The following is a 24,306-nucleotide window of genomic DNA, read 5'->3' as shown; positions in this document are numbered from 1 at the left end:
AAGAATCCGATATATCGGTTTCTTGAATACTGTGGCTATGGCAGTGCGGATTCTTAGCCATCTTTTATCTGGGTCTTCTCCGTTATCTCGTCTGCCACGCCCGTTTCTATTCTGACGATCTACTGCATTGACCTTTGCTGAGGTTTTCTTTTCTGGTACTACGGTCGCACTATATTTTGCTTTGGCACGTGCACCATCCTCTTCTACCCTGATGTGCTGATGCACTCTTTCCATCAGGGCCTCCATAGTGAGGGGTGGCGTCATGGTGATCGAGTCCCTTAGTCTGTTCCCGACTGGAAGGCCTCTTTTATACTGTGCAATGGCGAGATTGGTGGGCCAGTCTCCAATCTGATTGAATGTCTCCCAGTAGCGACTGTTGTAGGATCTAAGGGTCTCTTTATCCCCCATGTCGATGGAGAGTAGCTGGTCGATCTCCACCAGTGTTTTAGTGTTTGTTCGGAACCTTGTTACGAACGCTTCTGCCAATTGAGCCTAGGAGGCTATGCTGCCCTCTGGAAGCTTTTCGAACCAAGTCAAGCCTAGGTCGCCAAGGCTTGATGGGAAGAGTATGCACATTAAAGCCTCGTTTCGCCTGTATACGGCCATGACTTGGCGAAAGTGGCTCAAGTGTGAATAGGGGTCCGTCTTCCCTTCATATGTAGTGAATTTCGGCTGAAGGAAGCCTGATGGTAGGGGCGCGTTTTCAATCGCTGGAACAAACGGCGAAGTCTGCAGCCTTGCCAATGCTTTGTCCGTTGGTTCATAGGCTGGGCGCGGTATAGGTATTCCAACCTCGACGTTTCCATGCGTCCGAGGAGCTAACCGCTGCAAGGCAAAAATTCTATGTGGATCCCTCGCCCTGGCATCCTCCTTGCATCGTGTTTTTTCTTCGAGCACGGTTCGTAAGTCGGATGACCTGGGCAGCTCTGTCTGTCTAGATCTGGTTTGGTGTGAATGCGAGGGCCAATATGTGCTTCCTTCAGTGTATGATCTCTCAGATCTCGTCCTCTCAGACCTGGAGTGACGAGTTCTGGAAGATAAGGAATGAGTGTCGCCTGTCCTGAGGCTTCTGCTCTCTCCTTGCGAGGGTGTGGTATTCCTACCATGACTTTCTGAGTGGCGAGGGGGCGTCTTGTGTTTGCGCCCCTCTCCTGTCGCCACTTCTTTTTTCTTCATCTGGCGTTTCAAGGCCTCCATGTCCGCCGCCATCTTTCTTATCAATTCATTTTGTTCCTTCACGCGATCTTCCAGGGCTTGAGGATCAATCCTCCTCCTTTGCCTGTCAGGACTTTGTGAATGAGAGTGACAGGGGCTGTTATTCCGCCTTCCCCTGTCACCCCTCCTGGAGTTATGTTGTTAGGGCTCCAAGTCCGCCATGGGAGGGATAGAGGGTAATCCTTCACGCCTTGCGCCCCCATCTGGAGTTAGCCCGTCGACGGCGGACTGCGGTAGTTCTTCAATGTACGCCATTGATTGAGAAAAGGAGAAGCTTAGTCAAGAGGTTTTTGTTCTTGTCTGTTCTTCCCACAGACGGCGCCAATTGTACGGGGAGGAAATAATTCTCCTCGTATAATCCTGTTGACTAAGTCCGCGCTCCTCCGTACGACGTCGCTTTGTCACCTGAAAACACAAACGTGAGCTAGCGGGCGGGTGTGTGCCGGAAACCTCTCCGATGCCTAAGTCAGAAAACTTGACAAATAGACAAAGCTCAATGTATTCAGGAAGCAAAATTGTATGTTGTGTTATGTTACCTCCTCCAAGGTGATGCTTGTAAGCTTTTATAGGTTTCGAGTGGCCCAATCCTAGTAGGACTTTTATTTCTCCATGCAGAGTCCTCCTAGGATTTATACTCCTAAGGATAATGCTTATCCTTTTACACCCCCCCACTGCTTAAACCAAGTGGGATGGTTTTCACCATGGCCGAACTACCACATGACCGAAATAATACTGGCTATGCCGAGCCACAAAGTAGGCCGAACTATCCTTAGCTCGGTTTTCTCCATCCACTCCTTATTTCGGTTCTCTCTTGTCCAACCATGGTATGTTTAGACCGAACTACCGAGTAGCAAGGTTTTGACCGTTCTAACCATACTACGTCGTGGCCGGACTAACTCGGAGACCGGACTAACTCCAAGTTGTCCAAACCGAAGTAGCTTTACAATTCCTGAGCCGAAGTAACTTCATCTCTTTTGATCGAAGTAATTTATCTCTCTCGGGCCGGAGTAACTTCTCGGCCCATTTTTACCCAGTCCGTCATACTTTGGGCCACCAAGTCCATCTCACAGCTCGGCCCAATTTTCACCAAAAATTACCCTCTAAAAAATAGTACATACATTTTATTGTTCAATATTTTTCTTGATATAGGAATATCATACCCTCATACAAAAACTAAAAAAATAGAGGAGATTTTTTTTTAAGATATCTGTTATTAAGATTTTATAAGATAAAAAACATATAATATTTTTATAATAGTTGAAATTTCTTAACATTTTCACAGAGAAAATTCGACTTAAAGAAATTTCGACTCGACTTAGAGAAATTTTGGCTCCGACAGAGAAAATTTTCAATTTTACAGAGAAATGTCAGAATTTCATCAAGGAACCTTAACTAATAAAAAAAAAACATTTTGGAATTCTCCTACTACACAATGTTAGAGAAAGATATTTCACTAATTTTTCCAAAAATAAAATCACCCTCAGATCAGATCGACAATATAGCTCACATTAAATTAAGATACATTTGAGAAAGTGGTCGTGTGCCCAGTTAAAAAAACTCTAAGGTGTCGTTTGGTAACACTTAGGATGTGTTTGGTAACGTTTACGTTTTCAGTTTATATTTACAAAAATTTATAAACTGGTTTTTGTTTATTTTTAGAAAAACATAAACTACAAACGCGTTTGGTAATTGACAAAATGTTTAAAAAAATTTAAAAACATAAAAAAGAATGAGAAATGACAAGTGGTGGCAAGTGGCGGTGGAAGATGGTGGTGGAAAGCGGGGGCAGGTGGGTGGTGGTGGTGGTGGGTGGGTGGATGGGTGACGGTGGCGAGTGGTGGGTGGTAGCGAGTGGTGGTGGCAGGTGGGTGGCAGATGGTGGGTGGTGGAGACGGGTAGGTGGCGAGTGGGTAGGTGGGTGACGGCGGCGGGTAGTGGGTAGTAGCGAGTGTGTGGTGGTGGTGGTGGTGATGGTGGCAGGTGGTGGGTGGTGGGTGGTGGCGGTAGGTGGGTGGGTGGTGGCGGTAGGTGGGTGGGTGGTGGCGGGTGGGTGGTGATGGTGGGTGGGTGGGTGACGGTGGTAGGTGGTGGGTGGTAGCGAGTAGGTGGTGGTGGTGGCAGGTGGGTGGCAGGTGGTGATGGGTGGTGGCGGGTGGGTGGTAGGTGGTAGTGAGTGGGTGGTGGTGGTGGTGGTGATGGGTGGTAGGTGGTGGTGGCAGATGGGTGGCGGGTGGGTAGTGGGTGGTGGTGGCGGGTGGATGGCAGGTGAGTGGGTGGTGGTGGTGGTGGTGGTGGTGGCGAGGGGTGGGTAGTGGTGGCGAGTGGGTGATAGGTAGGTGGTGGTGGCCGATGGTGGGTGGTGGTGGAAAGTGGGTGGTGAGTGATAGTGGTAGGTGGTGGTGGCGGAAGACGGTGGTGGAAAATAGTGGCGGGTGGTGGCTAGTGTTGGATGGTAAAAAAAAAAATTGAAAACTCAAAATGGAAACACATTTTTTGTGTTTTTATTTTTTGGCCAAATTTATAAACTGAAACCACTGATTTATAAAACAAAAATTTTACCAAACAAGTTTTTATTTGAGTTTTTAAAATTTTTGTAAATATAAACAGAAAACTAAAAATGTAAGTGTTACCAAACAGTACCTTACGTTTTCAGTTTTCTGTTTATATTTACAAAAATTTTAAAAACTCAAATAAAAATTTGTTTGGTAAAATTTTTGATTTATAAATCAGTGGTCTCAGTTTATAAATTTGGCCAAAAAATGAAAACACAAAAAATGTGTTTCTATTTTGAGTTTTTTTTTTTTTTTACCACCCAACACTAACCACCACCTGCCACCATTTTCCACTACCATCTTCCGCCGCCACCACCCACCCCCCACCACCACTTTCCATCACCACTCACCACCCACCAGCCACCACCCACCTGCTACCCATTCGCCGCCACCACCACCACCACCCACCACCCACCTGCCATCCACCCGCCACCACCATCCACCGCCCGCCACCACCACCCGCCACCTGCTTGCCACCACCACTCACCACCCACCTACCACCACCATCCACCACCTGCCGCCACCAGCTACCCACTACCACCAGCCACTAGCCACCCACCTGCCACTACCACCACCACCACCACCATCACCTACCATCCACCTGCCACCACCACCCACCACCACCCACCACCCACTCGCTACCACTTACCACCCGCCACCGTCACCACCACCACCCGCCACCTACCTGCCACCACCCACTACCACCCGTCATCCGCAACCCACCTGCCACCACCACCCACCACCACCCACTCGCTACCACCCACCACCGTCACCCACCCACCCACCACCCACCCGCCATCCGCCACCTACTTGCAACCACCACCCGCCACCACCACCACTACCACCACCACCACCACCACCCGCCACCTACCCGCCACCACCCACCACTATCCGCCATCTACCATCCGCCACCCACCTGCCACCGCCACCCACCTGCCACCACCACCCATCGCCCGCCACCGCCACCGCCGCCACCACCACCACCCACTCGCTACCACCCACCACCCGCCACCGCCACCCACCCACACACCACGACCACCCACCTGCCATCACCCACCATCACCACTTTCCACCACCGTCTTCCGCCGTCACTTGCCACCACTTGTCATTTCTCACTCTTTTTTATATTTTTAAATTTTTTTAAACATTTTGTCAATTACCAAACGTGTTTGTAGTTTATGTTTTTCTAAAAATAAACAATAAATAAACAAAAATCAATTTATAAAATTTTTGTAAATATAAACTGAAAACGTAAACGTTACCAAACACACCCTAAATATTTGTTTTTTTGGTTTTTGTTTTTAGATTGAAACAAATATAGCTTATATTAAATTAAGGCCTTGTTTGGCATGATCTAAAAAAATTAAAACGTCAAAAAGTCATTATCCTATTTAAGTCACATTATCTTATTTAAATCATATCACTTCTCTAATACATTACTTCAAACCCAACTTATATTTCATAAAAAATAAAAAAATATACTTATTTAAATCATTCCAAATCACCCCTAAAATAGTAGCATTCGTCCGTATGAACATTGGGTGTAAAAACAACGAAAAATCGAAAGTCAGGAATCTGTCCAAAAAAAAAAAAAAAGTAAGCATGAATGAGTCATGTCTGCCCCAAAAAAAAAAAAAAAAAAAAAAAAAAAAAAAAAAAAAAAAAATACTCTATATATTCACTCTGTTTGGTTTCTATTTTCAGAATTTACTTTTTAAAAAATTTAACTTTTTATTTTTCATTTTTTTATTTTTACTGAATTTTTTAAATATTTTAAACAAAATTTTTTTAGATACACCTAACATAAATACACTTAAGAAGTATAATACTTGTGAAAAAAATCTTTAAAAAATTCACTAAATATCAAAAAATTATAAAAAAAATTATATTTTTTTTATTAATTTTTTAAAATATTTTTTCACAAATATTTTTACTATTTAGATATATTTAAGTAAAGTACATCTAAAAAAGTAAAAAATTACTTAAAATCTAAAAACTATTCACTAAAAAATAAAAAAAACACAAAAACTCAATTTCTAAAAAATTGAATTCAAAAAATTAAAACAATAATATCAATATATTATGATTCTCTTTTATTTGTGATTTGAGAAGTTAAATGCTCTTATTAAAATTGAATAACACTATATGTATCAATTAGTATATTAATTAATATACCAATTGATAATGTGATATAATTTAAAAAGTCTTTAATATTTGTAATTTGTTTAATGAGTGATGTCAATAATAATGTCATAATTAGTATTGATAGACTAGTTAGTACATTAATTAATACATGTAACACCACTGAATAAAATTTCAATAAATTATTAAGGCTCCGTTTGGGAAGAAAAAAGCCAAGCTTTTTTGGCTAAAATAGTTACAAAAAACAAAATAGGCTATTTTAGCCACAAAAAACAAAACATCAAACCCAACCTATAATCATTACAATCCTTTCTCACAAAAAAAAGTTAAAAAAGCCAAAAGTCAAGAAGCCCTTCCCAAACGAGGCTAAAATAATTAAGATTAAAATAGCCAAAAAATTAAAAAACTAAAAAGTCAACCAACTTCTTAAACGGAAGTTAAATACTGTTATTAAAACTTCTAAAACCGCGGGCTACGCCCAATGTACCAATAACAAAGCTCTTTTTTTTGCCTCAGTTAAAAATGTGGGACCAAATAATGGTTAATGGTTAGTGGTTAGATGCAAAGAACATTTAATTGGAAGTCCTTAAAGACTCCTAACTAACTTACGAAGTCCTAAAAATGAGAGTAAAAAAAAATCAAAGAAGGCATTAAATTAAACCCAACAACCACCTGCTCATTTCCCTATATAAACAAACTCTTCTTCACACTCACTCACTACCCAAATATAGCAACAATAACCAAAAGAAAGAGAGAGAAAGAAAAGAGTTGTACTAAAGTGGTGGTGGTGAATTAGTAAGAAATGGCAGGGGTGAAGATTGCATGCTTGGCGGTGTTGTGCATGGTGGTGGTGGTAGCACCGTATGCGGAAGCGGTTACGTGCGGTCAGGTGCAGGGGAACCTGGCACAGTGCCTGGGGTACCTGAGGAAGGGAGGGGCGGTGCCAGGACCGTGCTGCAATGGGGTTAGGGCCATGAACTCGGCTGCTAAGACCTCTGCCGACCGCAAGCAAACTTGCGTATGCTTGCAACAGGCTTCTAAAAGCATTACTGGTATTAATCCCGAAGCCGCTGCTTCCCTCCCTGGCAAATGCGGTGTTAACGTTCCTTACAAGATCAGCCCCTCCACCGACTGCTCCAAGTACTCTCTCTCTCTCTCTCTCCATACATTTCTATATCTGTCTGTATCATGCATGCATATAAAAATTTAATGTTAAATTTAATGGGTCGTTCCGTGTTAATTATTGATTTGTTTGAGAATTAAACATTTGTGACACAATTTCTGCCACGGTAGGTGAATTTGAGGGGTTGATGTGTCACTCAAAATAAGTTACTTGAAAAATTGATAAAAGTATGTGGGCCAAATTTATTCTATTTCAGCTATGTTTGGTTTATGAATTTAGGTAGTAATTTAAAAAGAGAAATAAAAAAGATAAGTGAAATGTAAATAAAATATTATTATATTTCACATTTCTAAATTATTTTTTATAAATTTGAGTAGTGATTTAAAAAGAAAAATAAAAATGTATGTGAAATATAATTATATTGTATCACATTTTACCTACTTTTATTTTTTTTGCCTCTAAATTCATCACCAAATTTTTTTAACTAAACACAATATAAATAATAAATAATTAATGAGAAATTCCAAAACACGGTGACAAAAAATAGTGGATGAGACATGTCAATTCCAAATAAACAAAAATACAATTTTGTGTTACCTACAATTTCACTTTTGCCATTTGAATACGACAATAATGACTGTAAAAAATTGAGACCCGTGAATAGCATGCTCAAAAAGAGAGAAGTTGACATTCTCAGGCCTCAGTTAAAATGTGACCATTTGTACCAATTTTCATGTCCCATATCTTAATATAAATCCACCGCAAGATCAAACATATAGAGAGACACATCATGTGATGGTTGATATTTGGGACAATGGACAATCTCGACCACACGTTCAGTGAGACATATCATGTGGTATATTGATATTTGGGAATAGCGGATACTTGTATGTTTGTTAATATTACTTGTAATTCTGTGAATTAATGTCTGTCATTAATATTTTTACTTTCTTTGACTTGATTTGTTTGTTTGTTTGCTTGTTTTTTTTTTTTTTTTTTGTGTTGCAGGGTGCATTGAGATTGATGGACCATTGATTTTCAGCTAGCACAGATTTACTGCTGTTTTGAATAATAATAAGATGAAAGTGTGGATTCCACCCAGAGTCCCCATTTGTGTGTGTGTGTGTGTGTGTGTGTGTGTGTGTGTGTGAGAGAGAGAGAGAGAGAGAGAGAGTATGTACTATGTTGGTGGTGGCTGTTACTATTGTCTTTGGTACTACTGTCAAGTCTTTCTAGTTGTATTATGTCATCGAGTCGGTGGTGATTGTATGTGATAAAATCATCTTATCTAATCTATATATCTATCTATTCTACTTTAGCTTTATTATTATTCCAATCAGTTTGATCTGTTCTTCGACATTAACCAAAATTAAGAAAAATGCTTGAGAGTATTAAAAAGAGAGCACTAAGAGAAGCATTAATGATGTGACAGTAAGTCTTGTCTACTTTTTATGCCTTGTATTTTTGTTTTTTATTTTTTTTTTATTTATCATTTTCAATGTATTAGTGCTATTAATAATGTATTTTTTAATGATCTAAATAATTATTGTCAAAATTAATCACCAGGGGTTGGTTCAGTGTTAACGTTTTTTAATTTCTTGCTCAAAATTTGAGTTCAAGACTATAGTCTTGGTTAGGATTAAATATATTTTTTTAACGTCCACGCTTTGGCCCCAATGCTAGTGTGGTAGGGTTCTTTATAGATGCGTTATGAATGTTAAGAAATATTCTTAATGGGTATGTGAGTTGTCTGTCCACATATCTATTATTTTGCACCTAAAAAAAAATTAATCAGAAATAAAATCAGATATAACACTTTGATAGAAGTGTTATACCCAAAAAAAAGAAAAAAAAAAGAAAAAACCAGTGAGACTCCTCCAATGAAAAGTTATTTTTTATTTTTTTGAACAGTATCCAGTCTATCGAAGGGACTAATTCATGGACCAATAATTCTACTGTTTACATAGGAATTTCAATTAAAGCCCGTATCCCAGGAGATTTCGAATCCAAGATTGTGAAGAGAACATACCCCAAAACTTTAGGCCTTGATTACTAGGCCAACCCTTGACCTTATCTAATGAAATGTTATCTTGAATTTTGTATTTTTAAACCCTTTTTTTGTTTTGTTTTGAATAAATTACAAACACATCTCTTGAGATTTATTTAAATTACAAATGATTTTTATAGTTTTAGAAATTACATTATGCCCCATAAGGTTTTTAAATAAGTCATTTTATTAATAAATTATCAAGTTAATTAATTATTCACTCAAAAAAAATAAGTTAATTAACAGTTTTTAATAATATTAAAATTTTATATTAATTAATAATTTAAATAATTTTATTATTATATGGGTGAACAGTTAGAAATTTTATTTTTTTAATGTATTCTGTTAAATAAAAAATTATAACAGGGAAATATTTGTAATTTTTCAAACTACAAGGGGCAATTCATATTTTAAACAAATTTCAGGAGTGTATTTGTAATTTATTTATTTATTTTTTTCCTTAATTTATCCTTTCTATTTTTCATCAAACTCCCTTCCATAACCTATAATTGGCACCCACAAATTAATACAAACCTGCCGTGTTTAACAGGATTGAATTTTTTTTATTTATTTTTTTGGTATTTTTTTCAATAAAAATAGAAAATACGAAATGTGACATGGACTTGTAACTAGAAAACTGTTTTCGATAAATTTTCTAAAAATATCCCACTCCGTAAAGAAACATTATAAGTTGCTTTTAGAATTTAAAAAAAAAAAAATTGTTATTGCAAAATTTAATTATGATTGGATTGTACATTATCTACAAGGAATATAGATAAGCAAGCAACTTCTATTTTCGATCAGAATTGCAGTCGCTTATTACAACAATGCAACCCCAAGGGTTGGCTCAGTGGTGTAGGTTGGAGGCGTAGGAATTTGCTCTTCTCTAGGTTTCAAGTTTAAAACTTGTTAAATACTATCAATTCGTGAGATTGATCTCTAGAAATTAGTAGAGATGCGCGCAAACTGCTTCGGCTACCTCAATTATGAAAAAAAGCATTACAACAATGCTCCATGACTAGTAGCTGAAAGTGTCACTAAAAAATATATATTTTTCAACAAATCCAATTGATACCATTGCGATTTGTGACTTTCTCACGTTTAGTGGCATTATTTAGTACCACTAGGACATTCAATAAACATATGGACTCGAAAACACAATATCAAATTATGTAGGCGACTAGAATAAAGAAAGAAGAATGGAAAAGAGAGGTTGCCTTTCAGCTTTCTTGATAAAAAATAAAAATAAATAAAAAAATTCATAGACAAATGAATAAAATCAGTGTGTAGTTGAGATTTATTTTAGGATTACTAGAACCACACAGAATAATAATAATAATAATAATAATAATAATAATAATAATAATAATAATAATAATAATAATAATGTGTATGCTCTGTTCTTTTTTGTTTTTTGTTTTTTTGTAATTTTGTATGCTCTGTTCTTGATAAATGATCAATAGAAGTAAGGTCCATCTGTCCACGTCCAAACCTTTTAAATGTACCTAAGGTGATTTTCACTCAAAAAAAAAAAAAAAGAAAGAAAAAAGAACTACATGAAATTGCATTGGGCACAATTACTTCAAACGTAACACGTGTGTGGTATTTACTTGAACAATCGAAAGTTTCCTGAATAAAAAAATGGCCTGTTGTTGTGTGTTTGTTGATAAGCTTTTTTGAAAGTTCAAAGACATGTAGGTCAAGTTTGGGAAGGCTAAATAAGTGTATTTTTTGACTTTTTTGTATTATGTGTAAAAAAAGTAGACAGGAGATGTTGATTGATGTAACTCAAAAAAGATAAAAAGATGAAATAAGTGCACTTTTTTAAGTTAGCCAAACTTGGCCGTAGTTAGGCCAGCTCATAATCTGTCCAGGTCTATAAACTATTGCTTATCTTAATGTTTGGTATGTTCTTATTTCTAAAAAAAAAAAAATCCTATAAGTATATAATCTTTCTCACTTTGGCCCCTTAAAGAAAACATTGATACTTGAAATAAAAATTTCTATTGCTTGAAAGAGGAATTCTAGTTGAATAAACCGTCCTTTGTGATATCTATTTAAAAATGTCAAATGTATTATAAAAGGGTCTTCAATGGGAGTGAATTTTATAAAAATTGACTTACAAATCTTTTAATGGTAAATTGTTTATGGGCTTGAAATCCATCACAAGTGTGATATGGACAATGCAATGAAACTCGATCACTCAGTATACGTTCTGTGCAATTAGATATTCTATCTTTGCACTTACCATTGTTAAAAAATTGATGCATGTGTACGTCTAAAAGGAGCTCCTTCAAATCCATTAAATTAACCCCAACTACCCCACACCTAACCAAATATATATATTTGGTTCAACAGTAAAAGGTTTCTTGGTAAATTTATGCACATCTTAATTAATTTCTTTCTTAGTTCAATTTAATTCAATCAAAAGCAGGTCATTCAAAAAAAAAAAAAAAAAAAACAAAGCAGGCCATTCACGTTAAGATTAGTGAATTCATAAAGAAAATTCTTTTTTATAACCTGATTTCAGAAGTTAAATTCTCAATAATTATGTGGAGAGCGTACATACCGCCATTCAGAACAACGCTCGGGTTAAAACAAAAATTCACTTCAAACCCATTTCTTTCTACTTTACACACTCACCACTTTCTCTATATAAACAACTCCCCCACATGGAATGCTTTGCCCCACACACCACAACACAAACACTAAGTCTAAACCCTAAAGTTGTCCCTTCCCGTTCTTCTTGCTAAAAAAGTAGTCTTTGATTTTGAAATCACCATTGTAATGGCTAGCTCAGGAATGCTGATCAAGCTTGCTTGTGTGGTGATGTTGTGCATGGTAGTGATTGCACCCCATGCTGAGGCTGCGATATCGTGTGGCACAGTGGCGACGAGCCTGGCACCGTGCCTCACGTACCTGAGGACTGGTGGTCAGGTGCCGACGCGGTGCTGCAACGGGGTTGAGTCCCTGTACAGCGCGGCAAAGACCACCGTGGACCGCAGGACTGCTTGCACCTGCATGAAGACTGCTGCTGCTTCGGTGAATGGTATCAACCTCGGTCTGGCTTCTAGCCTTCCTAGCAAATGTGGTGTCAACATTCCCTACAAGATCAGCCCCAGCACTGACTGCTCCAAGTCTCTCTCTCTCTCTCTCTCTATATATATATATATATATAAATATGTATACACATATATGTTCATTAAACTTGTTGCTATGTTGTGTTCTAAATTCACAAGACTAAAACTCTTATTTAGAGGCTGGCCAAGGAATGCTGATTTGCTTTCACTTGGATTGGGATACATAAATACATACGTTCATACATTTATATATATATAGCTTTTCCTAAAGTATAGATGAAGCTGTCATATAACAAACATCAAACCTTTTGTTTGTTTGGGCAGAAAGTTAATATTTTTCAACGATTTTTGTTTTTATATAAAAAAATGTTTTTTCAATATTTGTGTCCATGAAAAGAAAAAAAAAATCCTAATAGTTGTATCACTGGTAGTAGTGGCCAACAATGCTACAGACCTCCAAACACAACCCTCACAACTCTACTCAACTCCGATTGGTCCAGAAAGGAAAGAAAAAATAAAAACACGTGATTGGTCTATATGATTTTGAAGTCATGAGAGTCCGAGTCCAACTTTGGGGTCTCAAACATTTTTGTAGTAGTGGTAGCAGCGGCGGTAGTGTTAATGGTGATGTGATGGCAGAAATGATAATGACGATGGTAGTGGCCACATTTGAGACTTTAGTTTAAAAAATATTTTTGTGTTCAACTTCAATTTTTGCTGTAACAAACTTCAAAAAATGTATTTTTTTACCCAAACAAATTGAGTGCTAGTTTTATTTATTCCAAATGGATTAAAACTGAATGGCTAGATCAAGTTTTTGGGCAAATCAAATAGCTTCGGTTCTCAACGATCTTCAAGAAATGGGTATCTCAACCCCATACTTTACCTATCTTGTGTGCGTTACAAAAATATATTTTACAGTAAGTGTGATCTTAAACACGTACGAGGTAGATTAGATATTATATAAACCAAGACACAAACAACTACCAATGAAATATGTTTTTCTTTAGGGTTGTTTTAGGAAGTGTTTAAAAAAAATTAATTTTTTTGACACTTCTCAAAAAAGACCTAAATCAGATCACATTCATGAGATCTAAGTATCTACTAACTACTATTTTTGTGTTTTGATTTTTTGGTTTTTATTTTTGTGAATGTGTTGCAGGGTGCAGTGAGGTTGATGAAGGACAGGACAGTGTGAGAGATGCCATGCCCTATTAGTATTAGTAAGAGCCTATGAATAAAGATTGGGTCAGGTCAAGTCAAGTTCACATGGGGGTTCCAGTTGAGCTAGTTGTCCAGCTTTTTAGTGTCCTCTATTGTGTTTTGGTGTCTGTTTTTATTTGCTTCTCTTTCTCATCTGTACGGTGATCCTATGTTACAAATGATATCTATAATGTTCTACTTCTCTATGCTCTACAGTCTCCTCTCTCTCTTAGAGCTCGGCCCTAGCTAACCTGGCGTTGCTGCTGTGACAATCTGCTGTGAGCCCGTGGGATTTATTTCAAGTTTTTTTTTTGATAATCAGAATCATTCATATTGTAGGATTTATTGAATAGATCATTCATGCAAAAAATCAAATTGATTGGAAATCTATAACTTTATAACAAAAGTACATATTTTTTTAAAAAAAAATTTACGGTTGACATTATCTTGATAATTTTTGTAAAACAATTTGAATCTGATCATGGCGTTACGGATTTCTGATTAACTTGATTTTTTATATAGATGATATGCTCGACGAATCTTACAAATCTTACAATATGAATGGTTACAATTATCGAAAAAAACTCGAAAAAAAAGCACCCACCGACTCACTGCTGTGACTGCACCCCCAGAGAAAAGTCCTCTCTAGGATTGTAGCCGAACTCTAATTATCTATATATTTCCTTCTTATCAAAAAAAATAAACTAATATGGATTTTAAAATAAAAATACAACATATATAAAAAAAAATTAAAATGTGTGAATCAAATTTAAGTATAATTGACATGATATATTACAATTAAATAATAAGTTGTATACAAAATACATGAACAAAATTATATTTGGAAAGAAGATGTGCGACTATGATTTACCAGTTGTATGTGGAACTCATATCTCAAGTAAATCTGATTTATATATTAAATACTTTACAATTTTTTTTATGCGTTTGTAGAATTGTTCAAATTTAAACCGACATTTAATTGTAGGCTATTTTTAAAGTATATAGTGAGTATTTTTTGTTTAAAGTTATCAGCCAAATCTGTTAGTCTAAAACAGGATTAATAACAGAAAAGTCTAGTTTACATGATTGATGCTACTTTAAGTTGAATTTGTGGGATGATTTACCCTTTTTAGTTTTAGCGGAGGGCATGCATACAGAGATTTTGTTTGGGAATAACTCTTTTAGTTTTTTTTTTTTTTTTTTAGCTATTTTAGTTTAGCTAAACACATTTCGTTTGGGATGAATTTTTGCTTTTTTTTTTTTTTGTGTGTAGTTTTGGGAAAAAAAATGAAATAATTATATTTTTTTAGCTGATAATGAAATAATTATAATTTAAATGTGATATTTTATTAATTTAAATATAATATTTTATTTTATAATTTTATAATTTATTTTACCTTTTAGTGGGCTAAGACTAGCATCCTCTTGTTGCACCAGTAATTATTTTGTCTTTTTAGACTTTCATATTGCTAGTATAACCAATTAACAGGAGGAACCAAATAATTATATGACCCTAAATAATAAAAAAAATGATAATTACTATGTTTGATTTCAATTTTTTGAATTTAAGTTTTTTATTTTTCATTTTTTTTTTTTGTTTTTAGTGATATTTTTAAAATTTTAAATAAGTTTTAAATTTATTATATTTTTTATTTTTTATTTTTATAATTTTTTAAATAATTATATGACCTTACTTAGATATGTCTAAATAATACAATATTTATGAAAAAATATTTTTTAAAAAATAAATACATAAAAATATAAAAAATGTACTGAATTTATATATATATATATATATATTATATTTTTGGCATGTAGTGAATTTTTTTTACAAATATTATACTTTTTAAGTATATTTATGTTTATGTGTATCTAAAAATTAAAAAAAAATTGTTTAAGATATTTAAAAAATTTAGTGAAAACAAAAATAAATATGAAAAACGAAAAGATAATTAAATTTTCTGAAAACTGAATTTTGAAAACTAAACCAAATAGGGCCACCAAATCTTCCTCACATATGTTATAATTTTTGAGAAATGCGTGGTAGCTCGAAAGTTGAGCAGCCCGAATCCCCCGAATGTCAAAATGATGTCGTTTTGACACTTTTTTTTTTTTTTCTTTTTCTTCTTTTTCCTTCTTTCTTGAACTGGTTTGAGTGAAAGAGATAGGCGAGAGAGAACAGAGAGGTGAGAGAAAGAGAGAAGGAGGAAGAGAGGCGAGAGAGAAGGAGGAATAGAGGAGAAGCCGACGCCTGATCTTCGAGAGGTCGAAGCTTGATCCACCATGGACGGAGACCCAACCCACCACCATGGATGGAGAGGGCAAAGCTTGATCTTCGGCTATGGGTCTTCGGTTCGACTGTGACTGTTTTGATTTTTTTTTTTTTTGTGATTTTTTGGGTTATTTTGCAAACTGTGATAATTTTTTTTTTTTTTTTTTAAATTTTGATTTTGATTTTGCAAACTGTGTTGATTTTGTGTGTGCTGATTTTGGCTGTGGATCTTCGGCTGAACCATTATTTTTTTGATCTCTTCTTCTTCTTCCTTGGGTTTGATTAGCAGAAGAGAAAATTTTGTTGATTAGCAGAAGTGAATCAACAAACCCAGAAGGAACAAACCCTTATTATGCTATGCTACACTTCTATTGATTAGCAGAAGTGAATAAACAAACCCAGAAGGAAAAAGAGAGAGAAAGAAGAAGAGAAAGAATGAAGGAGAAGGAAAAAGAATAAAAGAAAATTCGAGCCATTCAGGGTCTCCATTTTTGAGCTACATAGCGCCGTCCATAATTTTTGGTTGTTGCTTGCTCAACGCATATGATGCGGCACATGATTTATTTTTTGTCTTTTAAATTTTAAAATCTCATCACTTTTATTTTATATATCTATTTCTTTATAAAATATATATGTTTAGAAGTTATACATTAAAACTATAAATTAAAAATATAATTTTTATTTTTATTTTTTATGATGATACTATATAAATCGTTATTAACAAATATCAAGTTTGGGACATTTTCGTCAACTAATAGAGGTGGATAAATGAATCAAATAGTTCAAACTCCACTTGTATTTGGCTTATTAAAAATTTGTTTAAATTCAGTTAGTTAATTATCAAACTTGAATATATTTTAGAATTCGTTAAAGTTCTAATATCAAATTTGAACAGTCAATTGTTTGGTACAATAAGTCTAGAATTATATAAAATATTAAATTATTGGAACTCGACTCAATAAATAACGTGTTTGGCATCAGCTTAAAAATTTAACAAATCTTTAAATTCATTAAAATTTTCAAACTAACCGTTTATCACACCTATCCCTTGGTGAGTAAATTCATTTCTACATCTCACTACAAGCAATGTCACTTTTGGCTAATAAAATATTAGTCACCAAAAGTCCAATGTTTGGTCGCTGAAACGATTTAGCGACTAAAATATTTTGTCGCCAAACTCGTCGCCTACGCCCTGCTCAACAAAGTTTAGTTGCTGAAAGTGACTACATTTTGCTACTAAATTTGTTTAGTCCGCAAATGTTATGTTTCCGCCACTAAAACCTTTAGTCGCCGAATAAGACTTTTGGCTACTAAAGTTCGTGTGGTCGGGGAAGGTGTCACTTTTTTGCTACTAAAGAATTGGTCACCGAAAGCACACATTTGGCTACGAAACATTATTTAGTCGGGAAAACGTGATTTCGGCGACTAAATTGTTAGTCACTAAAAGTGCTACCATAAAATGAGAATGACTATTATAGACCAAACATTTTGGTCACCAACAGAATACATATTTTTAGCGACTAAGTAATTTTTGTCATTGTGACTTTTGCCCATTAAAAGTTTCGTAGCCAAAAGCCTCTTAACATTCACTTCTTCACTTTTTGCCACCAAACGTTTTAGTCGCCAAATGATACCATTTTTTTTCCGTGACTAAAAAATTTAGTGGTCAATAGTTTCTTTCTCTCATTTTCAATTGTTTTAGCTACTAATTATTTGGTCGCAAAAACTTTTTGGGTTATGTTTTTGCTACTAAATTATTAGTCACCAAAACATTTGATTACGTATTTGGCTACCAAAATATTTGGGGGCCAAATACTTAAACGTGTTTTTTTTTTAAAAAAAAAAAAATTCTAAACAACATGTATCCATTATTAATACAACTTGTACCCTGTATAAACAATATAATTCATCATCGCTAAATATGTTATCAAGCATTCAACAACGTGCACACATTTCAGTTCCAACCATCCAAAAAATTAATATTAAACGTCCAATTATATATATATATATATTACAAATTTCATAACAACCAAGTCTAATCCAACGTCAATAATTTAATTCCATACATAATACAGGAATAACCTAATCAATTGTACACCTAGAACTTCTGTACCACAACAAAAATTATATTCTGTACTGTCCCAAAACTATTTTGTACCACGTGCTATGTTAATTTCTACCGTGCCAACTTAGCTAATATTTACCACACCAAAAAAGTAATTTGTACAAACCACTATATATACGGATAGAGATATAAAAACAATGTTCTCCCGTACTTGTTAAAAAAAAAACATATCCACATTTGTATGTCCAAAAGCATCTGAGGCACTTCTGGATGACATATATATATTGTAATAATTTCAAACATTAAAAGACAAGGAGAGTAATAGCTATTAACTAATGAAAGACATCCAAACATCGACCCATCATGAGTTCTTGTTTAAGCTTTTTAATCTCTAAATCTATCTAAGTAAATTTTAGTAGTTAAATGTGAAAGTAAACTGTGTAGGTATTACCAAATTACAGAAATTATGGGTGTACTTACCATTTCATCCAAAAATTATTTGTTATAAAAGTGTAAGAGGACCCATCATTAGAGTTTGTCTGGTATCCATAAAACTCAATATTGGCCCTACAATAAAGAAACCTCAATTAAGCAATTTGTAAAGGCAAGGAGATTGTGTTGGTTAGCATGAAGATTGTGTTTTCACTATGCTTATGTTTTTGTGACCTGCATGAAGCTTCCCATTACGTTAAAACAGTGCTTTTGTGACCTCCATGGATGGAAATTTGTGTGTACTTTTTCTTCATAAAAGATTCTAATTTATTCGATATAATCATAGAAAATTTGGAAACGCTTTCCTTAAAGAAGAAACTAAGTCAACAATGTAATGAAATCATAATACTATTCATTTCTATTTAACTAATTAGTGGGTTTATAGATGTAGATATACTTCTATTTGTGAATGAGTAATGCCTTGGGTTCTTTACAAGCTTATGGGGACAACAGCTGAAAAAAATTATGCTTAACTATTCTTCCATAACACCTTCTAATTTTGATAAGTATCTTCAATATTTAGCTTATTTAGTCCTAAGTTCCCTGATCTGTTGCTGAGAAATAATCCTCCCATCAGCCAAATCTTGAGGCCATGTTATATGAACTGTCTAGTATTCAATTGTTGTTGTACATTCTTTCTTTCAACAAATTTTAGCATCCATGAACTAGGATAACCTTCACATTTTGTAGTGGTGATAGTTAAACTGATCAAATACACAATTGCGCCTAAACCTTAGCTGAACTTTACAAATCCATTATTCGAATTTCCAACCGATTATGTCAACAGGATATATCTTTCGTCACATTTAGTTATTGCAAAATGGTGCCCCCGAACCCCCTTTTTCGACTACAACTCTGACATTTTCAACTCTAACTCCCAACGTACTTGTCTTACTTAGCCTCCGTTTGGGAAGTGGGTTGGCTTTTTGGCTTTTTGGCTTTTTTGGCTATTTTAGCCTGGGGCTAAAAAGCCTGGTTTGGGAAGGGTTTTTTGGCTTTTTTGACTTTTTGGTGAGGTGTGATGTTGTTAAATGACGAAATTGCCCTTTTCCATTTTTTTGATTTTTTTATTTGGGTTTGGATTTAGCATATTTTCGGTTTTTTTTTTTTTTTTTTTTTTTTTTTTTTTATTATACAAATTTGGCTTTTTGTTGGGAACAAAAATTTGGTTTTTTTCTTTTGGTATTTTTTTTTCCATTTTTTGATTTTTGTTTAAATTTATTTATTTATTTATTTTTGGATTTGGCATTTTTTTGTTATTTTGTTTTGGTATTTTTTTTTCCAATTTTTGATTTTTGTTTAAATTTATTTATTTATTTATTTTTGGATTTGGCATTTTTTTGTTAAATTTTTTTAAAAAATTTTTTATGTTATCTTTCGATTTCACGTATTTTGCTAATTTTTTTTTTTAGGGTTTGGATTTGTCTTTTTTTTTTTGTGTTTATTTTCTTTTTCTTTTTTTTCATTTTGGGTGTCGATCTGCCGACTTTTGATTAATTTGTTAATTTTTTTTTTTTTTTTTTTTTTTTGGAATTGAATTTGCCATATTTTGGTTCTTCTTTTTTATTTTAATTTTGTTATGTTGGGGTTTCGATTTTGCCTTTTTTGTTGTTTTGTTTTTTTGGAGGGGGGTTTCGCTTTGGCATTTTTTGCTTTACGTTTTTTTTTTTGACAATTTTTGTATGTTGTGTTTCGATCTCCCGAATTTTGCAACTCCAAATTTTTTCTTTTTAATTTTTTTTGTTGTAGTTTGGCGGATTTTGCGTTAACTTTTTTTTTTGTTTGACATTTTTTTATTTTGCGCTTGGATTTTTCATATTATGCTTAATTTTTTTTTCCTGTTACTTTTTTTCATTTTCGGTTTGGATTTGGGGTATTGTGCTTAAATTTTTCGGTTTTTATTTGGGAATTTATGTTTTTGTCTTTTTAAATTTTTATTTTTTTACTATAACTATGTTTTTTTTTTAACTATGTTTTTTTTTTGTCTTCGATTTTTATTTTGAACTAAGTCTTGTTTTTTTTAATTGGTATACAATAACTTTTTTTTAATATATTTATGTGTTTCATTTATTTGTAATTCACGTCGCACTTTACAATTTGTGTATTAGTTTTCTTTTTAATTTGTTTTTATTTGTTTCACCTTCTTTTTATTTTTCCAAAAGCAAAATTCGTATGGATTGTTGTTTTTTTAAGTTAGGCACGTCAGCAACTGGAAGGGGTTACATTCCCCTGGCAACTCATACATATTATACATAATAATATATTTGAATACAGTCTGTTCCACGTGTGTCATTACGTGACGACCATACGAACATTATTTCGAGTACTATATATTTCCTAACATTCCGTTATTACGCATGTAACATAATTTGTCACGTATGTGAAGGCGGACCAATGCCATATGGGGGCCCTCATCTCCAACCATTAAACCATCCTCGTCATGTTCAACTTCTGGTATGGCATTTACTATTGTCATAGCCTCTTCCTCGTCACAGATTGGCTGAACATTTGTTGGGTTACCTGTGTTTCGCCGTATATAATTATGTAATGCCATTGACGCACCTACTAACTGAACTTGCACATTTGCAAAGTCATACCGAGGCATGTCTCGAATAAACCCCCATCGATTTTTCCATATACCGAAAGTGCGTTCCACGACACTGCGTAAGGACGAGTGGACTTTGTTAAATAATTCCCTTGGCGTGTTTGCCATCGCGTTTCTTGCAATACGCCGGAATTCTTGTTGGTGGTAACGGTGGCCTTTGAATGGTGCTAAGTAACCAATCCGGTTTGCATAGCCAGAATCGACAAGATAATATTTGCCTGCAGACATGACGACAATGTATGACACCAAAACCAACATTCTGCGTCATTTTCATATAACGCTTTGTCAGCAAATAAATATTTATTAACAAATCTAATAACATGGCCATGTGTTACCTTCGTCAGGATGTGGGAAGGGGACGTTGTCATTTGTTAGTATCTCGTTGAATATGCGACTATCATGCATACTTCCTTCCCATCCGCAAGAAATGAATATGAAACACATGTCAAAATCGACAGCGGCCATTATATTTTGTGTGTGACAGTATTTCCTACCGAAATATGTTGCCGCATCTGGCCCCGTAACCCATGCACTGACATGTGTTCCGTCTATTGCGCCAATGCAGTCCTGTCAACATGGATCATATGTTTTCAGTCGTAACTTTGTAACAAGTGGTTCACATTTGTCACGTGCAGTTAATAACAAAAAACATATGTATTTTCTTCACTTATATGTCAATCATGTTTTGCTGAAGTACCTTGAACGGTAGGTATTTCCGTCTAGACCTCACGTATGGATGTATACGATGCTGACTGTATGTGGGCCGGCAATGGACAACAGTGAACTCTTTCATGGAATTTAATACGTTATGCACGTGCCTCGACACAGTCTCCCCAGAATGTTGGAAGCGTTCCTGGATTTCCCGATTTTGCTTCCCTTTCAAGACATGGATAAACATCGCAACGCTTTCTTCAACAGCTAACCCATGTGGACGTTGCGGGACTTGTAACCCAAAATCATTTACTAATGTCTCACACAAGGCGGCAAACACTTCCTTCGGCATGCAAACATTTTCCTCAAAGCGACCCATATGCCCCGCATATAGTTCGCATATCCATGTATTCCCGGTTAGTATAGAAGTGCGACATGGCGTTTTATGCATGTGTTTTTGGTACCATTCTGTCGCCAAGTGGCATGCTTGTAGAAATGTGCAGTTCTGTTGTTGTTGCAGCTGGACCGCCATTTGATTCAGCATTTCCATTATTTCATCATGGTTGCTTCCATCCCAGGGATTCATCGCGTTTTCGTTGATGCAAAACCTACAAAAGTGGCAGGCTTTCAATTAGTTTGCACGTTATTCATTGAGTTAAATTATATTGAATTTTGCAATTGTACAATGTCGACATTGTTTGTAATGAACGCAATGCTGTCACCAATGTCCTTTGGAAGGCATGATCATATGATTTGCAAAAAAAAAAAAAAGCTGTTCAACGTATGCTTCACAGGGGGGCCATGGTTGTAACAACCACAAAACTAAGAAAATAACTTGCGACATATAGGCATTCAGAAGCATGCATCGAAAACGTATTTCCCTGTCTTAAACGTAGCGCCACAAAATATTAAACCGTAAACATCCCATTCATTTCCCAAAAACGAAGCACAACCATGCTTCCGGTCCGTCAACCCATGGACTTACCTACAACTTGTCACTGCCCGTAGCTAGCAAGAAAAAAAAAAAAAAAGACATAATGCAAAACATGCACACACCACCATCCTGTTTTAGTACATAACAAACAGTACCATAAGTCTCAGTTTTAAAAAGGAAGAAAAAAGACATGCATCTGCAACACTCGTAAGACCGTAGCATCACATCCGCCTACCCCCAAACAGGTTTGCAAATGGCCCCGACGCAGTACACTGGAGCTGCTTCTGTGTAAGCCAGCCAATGATGTGGTCGTCATCAGGCTGGCACATCATGACCTCCCGGTAATCAGCGTTATCCATAAGTGTGGAGGCGAAGTGGAATAACGGTGTACCAATCAGAGACGGAATACTGCTCAGTTTATGCATGCACTCGGAAATAGTGTACAGTGCTTCGTTGCCTGTCAGGTGCCTGACCGTGACCTGCTGATTCTTCGAACGGACCACATCTGTCATTCTGTTCATGCTCTCCGCAATAATAGACGCACCACTTGTTGCCTTCTTCGACTTTGAAACACTTGTTGATGGCGTCTTTCTCCGTTTTGCCTTTTCAATCGACACATGCTCCAGTGAAGAATCAGAATCCACGTCCTGTACTCCTGTGGGTATCGGATCAGCGAATGGCTGGGCTCCCAAACTACGCACTGAATCAGATGAGTCCGTAGCAGCTTCAGGAATGTTCTCTCCCGGGGTCCAATGGTGCTTCCCAGTAGCTGCTGCCCCCATGAAAACCGTCTCCATCAAGTCACGGTGTTCCAACGTTTTCTTCCTGAACTTCGCACACACCTTGTTGATCTGCAGACATGTACATGTGTAAAAGAGGTTGACGTTATATTTCATATTCATAAATTTTATTGAAGTTGAATTAAGAAGTAAAAAATGTACTGGTAAATGAGAAATATAAAACTTGTTTCTACATGTACTTACTGATTCCATCTTGTCCCACCACTCGTCAGGTGCCTGAAACAAACCGGTGTCATAGTCAAAGCCTATCCCGGACACTCCCTTGCTTGAATCCATCAACTTCGTCCACGCTTGCCACTCTTTCTTCAAGCTCATGTACTTATTCTTCAACTGTTTAAGTCCATGTTTTTTTCCTATTTTTCTCTGAAATTTCCTTGACAACGACTTGTATCCTGCCTGGCTGAGGACTAAGAATGGCCGATTTCCTTTACTAATCTCATTTGCAATCAACTGGAGGAAAACTCGGACTGAGTTACTGTCCCATGAGGCCTTGTGGCTTAGCTGAGTTTGTGTCTCTTCAAGACTGGTTGACTTGTCACTGACAACGCCTTTGCTTTTCGAGTGGTTACGAGGCGAAGTACGTGTGGAAGCCATTACTAATGTACGGTTACAAAAGATTACCATCACAAATTTGGTTGTTACATACACACGCATAAGCCATGACACATTATTAACAACAAACAGACATATATGATGCTAAAGTTAAATTTGCATATACCCATTGGAAATTACTAACGTACGTAAACAGGTTCCATGGAAGTTAGTAGTTGCCACAAAAAATATGATAGTTAGTATTATGGCTCCCATATGCGAGAACATACTACCAACATACTACGAACGTACTAACTACATACTAACAACATACTGACAACATACTGACAACATACTAACGTCTTCATACATAGTAACAACATACTGACAACATACTAACGTCTTTGTACATAGCCCCAAACATGGTACCGGTGCCTACATACGGCACAACAAAATGACAACCACAATGCAGAGCACATACACAATGGTCTTAAGGACACGCAAGGATTGTTGAATGTCTATGACATCAGCCCGCAATTGCATGGCAATTTCATCTCTGGGAGACGCATAGCCTTGGTTCTCTCGCCTTGGTTC

At 35.7% G+C, this 24,306-nt stretch overlaps 2 protein-coding genes across 2 annotated transcripts; one reads left to right on the top strand and one right to left on the bottom strand.

Annotated features, from left to right (window-relative positions):
• The first annotated feature begins 6,711 nt into the window (after positions 1 to 6,711).
• LOC114259270 (non-specific lipid-transfer protein 1) lies at positions 6,712 to 8,050 on the top strand. The gene is made up of 2 exons (XM_028199285.2): positions 6,712 to 7,049; positions 8,041 to 8,050. The coding sequence occupies exons 1-2, from the start codon at positions 6,712 to 6,714 to the stop codon at positions 8,048 to 8,050; spliced, it is 348 nt and encodes a 115-aa protein (XP_028055086.2).
• Positions 8,051 to 22,602: 14,552 nt separating this feature from the next.
• On the bottom strand, positions 22,603 to 23,775 carry LOC145820888 (L10-interacting MYB domain-containing protein-like). The gene is made up of 2 exons (XM_082917571.1): positions 23,365 to 23,775; positions 22,603 to 23,232 (listed from the first exon to the last, which is right to left on the bottom strand). The coding sequence occupies exons 1-2, from the start codon at positions 23,773 to 23,775 to the stop codon at positions 22,603 to 22,605; spliced, it is 1,041 nt and encodes a 346-aa protein (XP_082773697.1).
• Between the last annotated feature and the right edge of the window lie 531 nt (positions 23,776 to 24,306).

The sequence above is a fragment of the Camellia sinensis genome, chromosome 3 (assembly GCF_055761805.1).
Source record: "Camellia sinensis isolate YWXY chromosome 3, ASM5576180v1, whole genome shotgun sequence".
Lineage (NCBI taxonomy): Eukaryota > Viridiplantae > Streptophyta > Magnoliopsida > Ericales > Theaceae > Camellia > Camellia sinensis.
Note: the sequence above shows the minus strand (reverse complement) of the source record. Positions and strands in the feature narration are given on the sequence as shown.